The sequence below is a fragment of the Pundamilia nyererei genome, unplaced genomic scaffold, assembly GCF_000239375.1.
Source record: "Pundamilia nyererei isolate P.nyererei 1_Seehausen unplaced genomic scaffold, PunNye1.0 scaffold00151, whole genome shotgun sequence".
Taxonomy (NCBI): domain Eukaryota; kingdom Metazoa; phylum Chordata; class Actinopteri; order Cichliformes; family Cichlidae; genus Pundamilia; species Pundamilia nyererei.
The window spans coordinates 1102475-1115258 of NW_005187552.1; the positions used below are offsets into that span (position 1 = coordinate 1102475).

The 12784-nt window shown below is 40.9% G+C and overlaps 1 protein-coding gene across 2 annotated transcripts in view; it reads right to left on the reverse strand.

Annotated features, from left to right (window-relative positions):
• Positions 1 to 244: 244 nt before the first annotated feature.
• Positions 245 to 12784, reverse strand: part of tbc1d19 (TBC1 domain family, member 19) — a 29329-nt gene continuing 16789 nt past the window's right edge. For both annotated transcript variants that reach the window (XM_005744920.2, XM_005744919.2), the window contains 10 exons: positions 11469 to 11543; positions 11317 to 11379; positions 8587 to 8671; positions 8126 to 8170; positions 6387 to 6419; positions 6172 to 6281; positions 5985 to 6076; positions 2318 to 2433; positions 2140 to 2210; positions 245 to 1213 (listed from right to left, as the gene is read on the reverse strand). In XM_005744920.2, the coding sequence (XP_005744977.1) occupies positions 1139 to 1213; positions 2140 to 2210; positions 2318 to 2433; positions 5985 to 6076; positions 6172 to 6281; positions 6387 to 6419; positions 8126 to 8170; positions 8587 to 8671; positions 11317 to 11379; positions 11469 to 11543 (765 nt within the window). In that variant the 3' untranslated portion in view covers positions 245 to 1138. The remainder of the gene's footprint in view (positions 1214 to 2139; positions 2211 to 2317; positions 2434 to 5984; positions 6077 to 6171; positions 6282 to 6386; positions 6420 to 8125; positions 8171 to 8586; positions 8672 to 11316; positions 11380 to 11468; positions 11544 to 12784) is intronic.

Consider the following 12784-nt stretch of genomic DNA (forward strand, 5'->3'; position numbering starts at 1 on the left):
GGAGAGTAGCCAGCGACCAAGGAGAAATGGAGCAGATGCCGCATGTAGGAGGAGGGAGAGCAACCGGGTCCCTCGGTGCTGCTTCCTGGTCACTTTCCCATTCTGCCTTCTCTGCAAATGACTTATGGTGAGAGTCCAGATTACAGTACGGCATGTCCAAATAACTGGTCCCAAAGAAGCAGGAACCCCACAGAGGTCGACATAATTCACGACTTTACAGGATCACAGAGGAAGAAACTCACCAAAATTAGATTTTATTTGAAAACTGGTGCAGAAAAACCACCAAAAACACGATCTTGACACTGACTGGCAGAGAATACTTTGACCCAAGTACAGACAAAAATGGATTTGACTGAATTAAAAAAAAAACTGCATAAATAATTGAATACATTCAGGAATTAAATACATTATTTAAAATTTAAATACAATAATAAAGCACAGACAATGGTGTAAATTAAATACTGGCACTGAAGGCGCTAAACGTCTCTTAAGGGTGCAGTGATTTGCATTTCCTTCCTTATACAATAAACCATGTACGTACGCAGCAGCTTCTAATTACTGTATATATGAGCAACAGCGTAATTCAGTTTGTGGCTTTCTTTCAACATGCTGGTGCAGACTGGGGGCGTCCCGGTCTCCTCGTTCATCTGCATCGGCATTATTTAATAGCGTCGTAACAAGCAGGAGCCACAGAGCGGAATAAATTGCATGCGCTAATTAACGTTTCATTAGCCAAGCTTGAAGACGTTACTGTTATTCTCTCTCGCAATACAATCGCTGCTTCGTGCAACACGTCTACTAATGAGCTGATCCAACCGCTGCTGCCTGCGAGTGTGTGCGTGTCTTCTTCCCTGCAGAGCATATGGCTTAAGGAGGCCAGCTTAGCCTTTTACTAGCTTGTAGTCTATGCTTATATACTGTACAGCATCTCATAACACGATATTTACAGTTTATGTGCTAAAGGTGGCTTCGACTTTCTCCTTGGGATGCGGTGCGAGATGCGGTGTGGAATTGAACCGTCTGTTTATCGGACCGTTAATCATGTCGGTGCGGGTGTGGCGTTGTAGCTAAGTGGCACTTTATCCCTCCCGGCGATGGTATGCGCGTAACACGGCCCGTGCTGCCGTGTCAGCGTTCCTCACATGGCCGTGGCAAACAGAAAGACCTGGATGAGCGGCATGACCTTCAGAGTTGAAAGGTCAGCGAGGACAGCCTGCAGTGAGTTTGTCAAAGAAAACACAAATAAGAATTCTGACCTCATTCCCCATCTCACCTGTGTGAAGCACACCCTCTCCCCCGCCCCACTTCTCAACAGACAAAAAAATGCAACCACACAGATCCGACACGCATAATAATGATGACGCAGGATCCTTGGGAACCGACAATCCTTGCTTAAGAGTACACCGTTCCCCACCCTGTCCTTTTGAGAGTCAGTGAGAGATTAAATTTAGGGAGCATATCATGTTTAGAGAGAAGGTTTACCATTTCAATGCAGGCCCCAAGGTTCTAAATATATAATATAAGGAGCAGTGTGTTATGATATCTTGTCTCTACTGGGGCAGGTGGTAAATGAGCAAGCAAATAGTGCCGGTCTCATGCATCATATTATAGTTTAACCCCAGCCTCACCCCTTGGAGGGAGGGTGGATGGAGGGAGGGGAGTCACTGTATGGTCTGCTCCTGGTTTCGGGAGCGGACGGAGCGTACAGTACAAACATGCTAAAGACCTGCATTTAGTGTAACACGAGCGACAGTGCAGGAGTCACCGCAGGCTGCACTTCTTCATCTTTTAGCTGTTTATTTGACTAATTCAAAGCTGTGATGATGATTCTGCAGCTGATCTTTTGTTACAAGACCTCCAGCAATAATTGAAATTAATGACAAAATCTCCTTTTAAGCGCTGCTGGGATTTGGATGAAGAAGTTGGTGTGCTGTGCACAGGGCGGGGTAAGAGGGTTCTTAAGTGTCGGGGTTTTTACAGACATCTGCATTCAGATGACTGGGTTACTGGTACTGAATGATCATCAGAGGCTATTTACAGCCTTCCAGGAGTATGTGAGGAGGACAGGGAGAGGGACTGAAGTCAAAAGTTTCAAATGCACACACACAAGTACAAGTCAAATATAACAGACACATGTACCTCGGCTGAAGCCAGCGACGTCACTTCCATCAGGTTCTCGGCTCGGAAGGCAAACACAGCAGCTGCTAGAACTGGAATAGAAGGATGGGAGTTGGATAGGAAGAACTAATCAGACTCAAGCATGGAGGGCATTACAATTAAAAAAAAAAGACGAGACAAGCATGTTACTGTTGTTTACCTGCAACTACCTCCAGTGAATCATATCCAAGGATTCGATCCCAAAGAAGAAGCAGCTGATCGGTGGAAAGGTAGCCAGAAAAGGCCCGTACCATCCACTTAAAGGCTAGACGCAACCTAGAGACAAAAACATCTGTTTGTAAACTGATTTTATGGCTACAGTTGTGCAAATGTGTCATATTAGCAAGCAACTCGGGGTAAAATACCAGCATCTTGTACCATACTAATCGTAAGTGATTTTTAAAGGATCCCTGAATCAGTACTAAGACTGTAGTTCCAGTAATTCAACACTAGATGGGAGCAGCTGATAACTATAAGTCTTTATACCATACGAATAGGCAAACATCGAATGTTGATGGCCTAAACAGGAACAGACAAGAATACTAGACCAAAAAAAACAACAACCAAAAAACCGGTGGCCGCCAGAGCTACCACTCAGCCTCCTGGCAGTACAATCTGTAAATGGCATAAATCTCATGGAAGTACAAGCTCTAGAAGACAATTACCAGGTCTCTGTAGAGGTTAATGAGGTGCATATGAGCCTTAGTGACTTTATTTACTATATCAATTCAAAGGAAAATGTCTACGTAAGAACCAGGAATAATAAATACTAAAATCATAATAAAGAAAAACCACTAAAAACACTATCACTTTTTGTGATGGTAAGAATTATAGTTTTTTTTATGTTATATTGCCATGGAAATAACACTGAAACCCAAGTGCCTGGAGTGACTAATCAGAATAGTTATTACATATACTGTTAAAACCCCTTTCCAACTTCCCCACACCAGTATACATCATATCCTGTCAATCTGTTGGAAATACCCAGGAGTCTTTATGACTCCACCCCTTTGGCCTAGTAGGCTTTTACCTCCTCACCACCAGGCTGAGAACAAAGACTCTTTACATTAAGAAGACTGTTTAACCTTATATGTAATTACCATGAGGTCTAAATAGATATTTCATCACTCACATGTATGGTTGTGTTACACCAGAGCCATGTGTTAACGTTTCAGTAGCACTGTGATTTGGTTTCGTCCTTAATTGCAACTGTTTGTCCTTATCTGAATGTATAGAGAAAATCATCCATCCACCCATTCACCCTCCATTTGTTAAATCTACTAAACCAACATTGTCATAATAAACCTTAAAAAGCTTTTTAGATCCTGTGTTTAAATTTGCACAGATTAGATATTCTGTGGGCCAGCACAGCCAAATCTCAGACTCCTTTTTTCCATCCTAAAGTGCTGGGTTGTTTGTAAATGAAACCCTTTTTTGAAGCCATTTTTGCTGGGTGGTCATAAAATGAAAAGACGCATTACTAGTATTTTAGCTGCATACCTTAACCAATGCAAGATTTTCATTCAACTTGACCTCTGACCTTGATCTCAAGATCAATGTCATAGACATTTGAACTTACCTGAGATTTTTAGTAGATCCACTTCATTTGAAAATCCTATGTTGTTTCAGTCTTATACTATCATGTTCACATCGCCCAGTGCCGACCCAACCAGCCGGCATGGTGACAACAATACCTCGAGCTTTTCAGGCTAAGTGGGGAAAATTAAATGTGATGCTCCATCTTTTAATGCCAGTTGTCATACTTCATAAAGCAACTATGACTGAATGCATGAAGTTTAAATACAATGATTGTGAGCATGAATGTCATGTTAATTTGGAGATTTTAAGGATTTCTTTGCATTATTTCTTTTCCAAGGTGATTGTACAGTATACATCTTTAACAACTTAAAAAAACAAGAACTGGATGCACTCTAATTCTCACAGGGTCAATAGTACAGATATTGGCTTAAATATATACTTCATACACTCACTTAACTTTTCATAAGTGGTGCTTAAGGTTCAAGAGTATCTTAACTTGACAAGGTCTGTTAACTTCTCATGAGTAATCTTGACTGACTACAACTGGTAGTTTCTCTTTGCAATATCAAAAGGATTTATTGGACAGCACTCATTGAATTGACCAATACTCAGAACATTGGGTAAGTGCAATAACTCTATGGAGATCCAAGAAAGACAATGGTAGATTTACACAATTTGCGAAAGTCTGTTGGATTTCTAAACAACTGCGGATTCCAAGATCATCAGTTCAAACAGGTTTTTCTGAGTTCAAGTACAAGTTTTTCTGATGTAGGTCTGGAAGAAGACCAAAAGTGTAATCCTCAGATGAAGAAATTGGTCAGGATGTTCAGGAACAACCCAGGAACCACCAAAGGTCAAGCCTGCCATGAACTGGAAAATGCTGGCACACCAGCATTCCTGTCCACAGTGTGACCAGTTTTATCTCCTCGAGGACTCAGAGGGTACCCACCAAAAAAGTATGGCAAATACTGCAAACATGTGATGTCTTGATAAACGAGCAGATATTTGAAGTTTACACAGCACCATTCTCGCATGAAAATATCTTAAAAGTTTATTTTGTGACCCAGACAGAGTAATATTTCAAACTCTGCCACTCTGTGTTCCTCCGCCACTGCCTCGTTTGAGTTTTTTTGGACGAAATGAATTCTGGGATATTGCATTTTGTAATTTCGAGCTGATTGGAGACCAAAACAGGCAATTGGATTTTTTTGCATCCAAGTCTGTGATTGGCTGGTTTTGTGGCACAAATATAACGGTGTACAGAAAGAGTTGAACGCGCACGGGCAGAAATGCTGAGAGCGCAAGCAACACATTGCGAGCAAGCGCAAATGCAAAAACTGAGCGAGAGGGGCTGCAGTTGTGTGTGTGTGTGTGTGTGGATAATAGCAAACACTGAAACACATTTTTTGCAAGCAGCAATGAATTTTGTTCACTCAAATGTAGCTTTTCTTTGCTCAAAATAAATTTCTCCTCAAAATGCAACACTTGCCCCTGCAAATTATGTTTTTACGTGCGCTCAATTTTTTTTTACGTGCGCTCAGAATAGTGGCACAAAAATAACGCCATAAAAAAGAAGCTTCAAACTTGATTGAAATTTGCAGCTGGACAAGTCAGTTGCCTTCTGGAGGAAAATGTTATGCTCAGACAAGACAAAGATTGAGCTATTTAGTAAACGGACTGCTTCTTATATAGCGCTTTTCTACTCTTTCTCAAAGCACTTTAAAAAACTTGCCTTATTCACCCATTCACACAAGCACTTTTTTCAAAGCTTTTTCTACATAAGTGCTTCTAACATTCACACTCCGATGGATGATTTGTGGATATTGCCCAAGGATATTTGGCATGCAGACACTAGCAGCCAGGGATCAAACCACCGACATTCCAACTAGCAGATGATCAGCTCTACCCCCTGAGCTACACAAACAATTAGCCACAACACGATGTATGTTTGACAAGAAGTATGTTTGAAAGAGTAAAGGTGAGAAGACTGCAGCAACTGTCAAGCATGGTGGTGGTAACACAATGCTTCGGCGCTGTTCTGCTGCTAGCGGTACTGGTATATTGCACAAAGTGGATGGCATAATGAAAGAAGAGGACAGGCAACCACTAGATCGTTAAAACTAACCAATGGGACAATGATCCCAAGCACACTTTTAAACTGGTTTTGGACTGGATACAGCGGGGATTGATTGGACAGGAAGTTATTCTAAGCTAATTATTCAATAGCACTGCTAGCCGCATGTTCCTGGTGAGATACACTGGACCACAGTGTGGAGTGTGCTACTCACGGCTGCACCCCAATCTGTCGCAGGTGGTAGAAGAGCTGCGGCAGGTGGGTCTGAAGCAGCCGCTCGAACTGCAGGCACAAAGACAGTATACCCTGCAGGAGCACACGAGAAACCACATCAAGTACACGCATGAAGACAGAAGAAGAGAACGTTTGGATGTTGACTTTTAGCAAACACAAAATCTTACCGAGGCGTGGGAGGAAATGGAGTGCAGTCTGAAGAAGTATCGGATGTACATTTCCCTGAATACGTTGTACAGTTTGGAAGGCTCATTGTACAAGAAACACAAAGGCGCAACTGTGGGAGAAATTCAAATACACACTCCCTGTCACATCCTGCTTATACTGTCTCACTTCTGGAAAAAGCAGCAAGAGTGCCGCTCATAATCACAAACATACTCACCATACATTGAAAAGCCATGAAAAGGAATCACACCTGTTCAAAAAAGATATGCAAGTCAGTAAATTTCTTACACATGAACATCAGTTAGGTTTTCAGCGTGACAAGCCATATTGACTTTAGACTCCAGGTAAACTTTTTTTGTCTGAATGTGTGAATAATTGTGTAAATGCTGTGCTTCTGCCCCCATACCGCCTGTGATGATATAAGATTTTCAATCTAATGTGAAGAAAAGCATTCGGTGATGATAATATTAAACTATATAGGGATGGTTTGATAAACAAATGGCGCCAATCGTCTTTATTTTCATGGATTTATAGGTTAGAGATCAGGGCAATGTGAGCCTAGCTGCCATACTAAATAAGAGTACACACCGTTGCCAGAATGTAGAACACTGACAAAGTATATAAGGAAGTTTAAACATCCAAAAGTACTTTGTATTTCACTTCAGTTCCTAATAACACAAACAGTAAAAAAACACAAAAACTGATGAACACATCACTGGTAAACTCCTAAACACACTACAGTGGTCTCTCTCTATAACGCGGTTCACCATTCGCGGTCTCGCTGTTTCGCAGATTTGTTTTGATGCTTTTTTTTGTAGTACAGCGCATTGTGTTCTGTGTCCTGATTGGCTGTAGACCATTGTGACTCAATCTCATGCTGTGTCTCCTGTCCAGTACAGAATGCGTTCAGCTTGTCAAATTTAAATAAATCTTCGATCTCTAGCAGTGTAACTCTGAAGTGCTGCACTGTATGTTTGTAAGTTTTCTCCCCAACAAACACAACACATGTCGATGAAACATTTTGCACCATCAAAGGCAACTGCAGGTGTGTTTGGTTTCATTCTTTGTAAGACATATTTTTCTAAGAAGGTTTGAACTTTGAGTGTTTAAACAAGTGAGAAAAGTGTGAACATGTTCATGCCTGTTTGAGGAAAAGTGTATAAAGTGTGTAGTGAGGGGTTTTACAGCCTTAAAACATCTATAATAATTGTAAAAAATAAAGTTGGCTACTTCACGGATTTCACCTATCGCGGGTTATTTTTGGAACATAACTCCCACGATAAACGAGGGACCACTGTACTCAGTTTGTACAAAATATGGAGGAATACGCTGGAAATAGCAGATCCATGTTGCAGTGCTTAACATAATCGGCTTAGGTCTCAATCACAGGGAGGCCAAGAGACCAGTTGGCAACCATGTGGCAACTACTGGACACTAGGGAAAAATGTGTGTATTCAATAGCTATTTGTGAGTGGCTGCTGGCAGCGAAAACAATTTCATTGGCTGAATGCAGGCCTAGAGACCGGTCATGACCCATGACAACCACTGGTTGCTAGGTGAAACTGTGTATTCTGCAACCAGTTGCAGAGTGGTAGCTATAGGAAAGTTAATCTCATTAGCGAAGCCATCTTACTTTTCTCTAATTTAACATGTAGATGAGCAGAGTCTGCAGTGAGGTAGTGACTTAAAGGAAGAAGTGTAATAAAATACATTTAGGCATGGCTGGGTTGTTTAGCATATTATTACATGTACATTTTGTAACATTATATCATATTTTCACTTGTAATTCTTGCTGTTATCTTTACTACAGGTATATGTTGAATTCCCGTTTTCAGTTATTACTTTTTTATTCTTCTAGTTAATCACTCCCTCAATAGATATTTGGCCCGTTACATAAAATATTGCTGAACAGAGAAATAACACTACCAGAACATGTGAAATAATATTAAAGCTCACCGTTGGGAGGATAAACAACAGCACACTCCTCATCTCCCACTTTCCCTGTGAGACAGACAAGCAATGACATTAGCTTCTAATCTTTTAGTCATTTTAACCACATGCAAGGCTTATCATGGAAATAGAAAATTGTAGCAGCTACCAAAGAGATTTTGACTTTCTTGAAAATAAAATCACCAGGATTTTAGTGAAAATACTTTTAACAGTGTTTTGATTTGTTTTTCCAATAATGGCATTTATTCAAATGACCTGGAAAATACAGACTCCTGACCATACAGACATGCTCACCCCTCTGCATCCCACACTCGTCTTAGGTCAGGTTCAAAGAAATAAACACAGCTAACACGCAAAGTCATCGGTGTATGAGAACCCATGTTATACGTGTGAAGGGGCATTCCTCTGGCCTCGTGCCATGAAGAGATGCGTAACTGTGTATATTTGTCCTTAGCTAATAATCTCACCTTGAATGTATGACTTGGGAGGTGTGGCACTGTTGTATTTGAAGTGCTCCAGGACGGCCGTGTCACGGGAGAAACACAACAACACCTGGGAGGACAAACACACGGAGTCAGACACATTTTCATGAACTGATTAAAAATGATGGTATCAGATAGTGGATTTAAGGTTTGCGATGCTTAAATTTCATGAGGGATGTATATAGGATATGTTCCTAATATGTAACAGTATCCCCCGCCTGACAACCGGGGATAAAACAGACAGCAGTTAATACTGTTATCTGCTCTGTGCTGGTGATGGCCTTGAGTGGCCCTGATTCCTCTTGGGTAAGAAATCTATTAAAGCAGAACATCTGGGGTCAGGGTTTCAGGATGTACTGAAGCAGGCAGTTACCGAGCCTTAAGTGGCTGCTTGTTTCACAAAAGGACCGTATGAGTTAGAGATCTTTCCATTACAGTCCAACTTCTGTATATTTCTGCGAACAAATTTCATTTCCTCTAGCCACTTAAGCTGAATTACATCAGCGCGGAAAAATAATCTCTAGAGAAAAGATGAAACCAGAAATTCGTACAGTTAACTTAAGACTGAAGGCGGATGAGGACTGCAGCAAATCGTGAGTTTGCTTGACCTTTGAGATTATTTGATGGGATGTCACTGTGGGACTACTTCTCAGGTCTAATTCAAATGCATTTTAGCCATCTTTAACCCTCTAATGCCAAGTCTATCACATTAGATGATATGAGTTTTGTGAGTTTTTGAGACTTCTATATAATCAACTTTCATACCCTCACCATTTCTACACACAGACAATAAAGCAGTCTTATCAATGGAGTCACATTGTATGACTAGAACAGTGCTGTGGTGGAAAGTCTTTGACTGAAGCATAAAAAAAGATCCAAACTCAAATCAAGACAGTTACATTTTTGTATTAAATGTCGATTTAATGGCTTTAACAATGTCACGTGAATATATGTTTATCCAAAAGACCTGATCTGGATTTTTCCAGACATATAAAGTTCTGTACAAATGTCTCGAGACAACACTCACTTCTTTATATCTTACAATGGAAAAGGGAAATAGTTGCACTGATTTACTGAACCTCCAAATATACATGGAAATACAGTATATGAAGGAAAAACAGAGTTTGGTATGACTTTATTCTTCAACACAGCCTGAACTCTGAGCTTTCTTGTTGTTTAAGTATGTCAAGTTTCTGGGGCTGTGGACCCAGCGTTTTAAGTTTTAGTTTATTTTGATGTTTATGTTTAAGTTCATTAGGTTAGCGAAGTTCATTTGTTTATTAGATTCCTTGTGTTTTCTACCCCTGTATCTAAGTTTCCCTCACCATTTATGTTTCATGCCATGTGTTGTATGTTGCCAAGTTTGTGTTGCAATGTCTGAGTTCCATGCTGTTTCCTGTTTTATTGTGAAGGTCCCTGTCCTATGTGCAGTGCATCTAGTTTTGTTTCCCGTTGTCTCATTAGGTTTGATATGTCCCATCTGTGTTCCCGCCTGTTCCCCATCCCTTTGTTATCTCTCTGTGTACTTAAGTCCTCCTTTGTTTGGGGTCAGGTTGTCTGTTGTTCACGTCATGGTTCCATGTTTCAGGTATTGTTGCATCCAGGCCAAGTTTCATGTTGAGGGTTTTTTCATGCTTATTTTTAGTTCACCAAGTTTAGGTTAATGTTAGTTTTGCTTCAGTTTGCCCTTTGTTTGTACCTTTGTTACCTGCCTCATTAAACGGCTCGCTTTTTCTTAACATTCAAGTTTTGTTCCCTGTTCCTTGGAGTCTGCGAGCCTTTTCGTCAATCCACACAGTCTGCCACTGCCAGACTGTGACAAAGTAGACTACAGGAATAGTTCTCGAGACATCTTGAAGGACATTCAAAGCTCTTCTTTGGAAGTTTCTGCCTTTCGTTCTGTTCTCTGTCGAGATGATGCCACACTGCTTCAATAATGTTCAGTTCCAGTCTCTGGGCAGACTAATCCAAGACTGACAGTGTTTCATTGTGTGGCTTTTTTATAATATGGCATTACATTTCTGGAAAACTCTAAACTTCTGCTTACGTAGCTGCTCAAGAGCAACAATACATGGATTATTTCAGTGCCTAGTGAGTTTAACATTAGTCAACATTGACAGGAATACTGTAGCTTTGTTCATGTACCTATGTGTTCGTCGGTTTAGCATTAGGGAGCATGATGGGCAAACAGTCGCTGAATAAACCGGTTGCCCAGTACATGCAAGTGTTTATCAGCTGAGCACTAAAGGGAAACCGAGCAGTGAGTGCCAGTGAAGCTATTAATACAAGGTCGTATCCGCATCTGGGCTGAACAAGTAAGGCAGATAAAGATGAGCGTTGCTATTAAGTGACAATTAGCTAAAACGAGTTTTAATGTTTGGGGCAATCGGTTTCTGGGTGACGTAGAAGCTCTTATCTCACAGGAATATGGAAGACACAACAGTGACTTTGTTTAATCTGCAACAGTGTAAACAACTGAACTGTACAACAAAATAAGTGTAACAAATTGATAAGGGAGGCCACGGGCAGGTTTCAAGCCTTTAACTCTGTTGATAGAAGTTAGAAACATGTCAACAGATACAAAGTTTTAACTATGCTGAAATGCTAAACAGTAACAAGTTCCAAGCAAGCACTTCATTAATATTTGAGCTCAGGTCACAACATTTTTTGAAACACAACTCCTGGTGTGGTAAGTAAACTGAGAAGAGAGCCTACCTGATAGAGGAAATCTTCAAACACAAAGTAGTAGTCGTCATTACTGGCGGTGAGCTTCACATCCTGTCGGAGAGGACGTTTTGAAATTACAATGATCCCAGAATGACGTAACGTTACAGATTATTGATGAGCACAGTGACAATGTAACTTACCTTATAGATAAGGTTGTCCACCAGCAGGTTATGCTGTATGACTCCTGCCTTTAACTGTTCATAATGCATCACATCCTGAAACAGCAGAGAGCCAACAGGTTTAATGTCAACTTTCAGGCGGTTTCACATCCAGAATCCATAAATCGCATCGCAAACGTAACAGGAATATTCCCCCCCATTTATTATTTAAAATATACCTCACTCTCTTTAACAGATCCCTCTAAGTCAAATTTATGCACCTTCTCTGTCTGTGAGCAGGTTTGAACGAGGCTTCACGCAGAGGTGACGTGTTTCCGACCGCATGGTTAAAATCAAGCGCGCCTCCGGTTTGAGACAGGTTATCATAAATGAACCAAAGAAAGAGCATCTACACGATGATCGGCAGTGAAGTGAGAGCAAAAACAGATGTTTCTGTGATTCTGACAGCTGAGCGAGGACACAGAAAGCACTGTGGTAATATGGACAGCGTCAGCAAAAGATAGCTCCGACAACTTCTGCTAAAATACTTCAAGTTTATATCTCCTGCTGGTATGGAGTGGAAACATGGGTCACAGCAGTTCACTTTACAGGTTAGATTCGTGGATAGTGAAATCGATCTGAATTGGACACCACTCTACAAAACTTTAAAAATAAAAGATAAAAAAATAAGAAATATCCCACTGTGTTAAATCAGGTGTAAAATGGCAAACTGTGTGATACAATAGGATCACAAAAAGAGTGCATGTTTATGACCAGCACTCAGGAAGCTGAGGATCCCTATTCAGAAGTAGGGATGCAGCCTGGCTCTTACTACAAAGTCCTGCTGTTTATAGAGTCTGTATTTACGCTGCTGAATCAAAGTGTGTTGTGTATACCGGTTTGTTTTGTTGTAAATAAATACTAAACTTTGATGTTTTATGGTGATGTCAGCCTGCTGTGGCGTCACCTTGTAGAGCGTCATATTGAAAAAATAAGCTCTCTCTGTGCCCCATCATATGATATATTAATCAATAGTGTTGAGTAGTGTTAGCGCTCAAGATCAACTTTGACCTTGGTCAAATGTTTAGCCCACCTAGGTACTCATGTCCGCCAAGGCCCAATATATTGTTGTGAAGATGATCCAAAAAACACTGTGGGTAATACAAAGTTTTTACTCTGACCTTTAGGGTCGAGCTGTTATTGGCATCTACTAGGGATGCACCGATACCGGTATCGGGTATCGGCCTCGATACCACATTTTCTAAAGTACTCGTTAAAAGTGCCCCAATACCGAGGACCGATACCACGGTCTGAGACCTGTCTATGTTTGAGCGGCATGTAAGGGGTTAATCACAGGC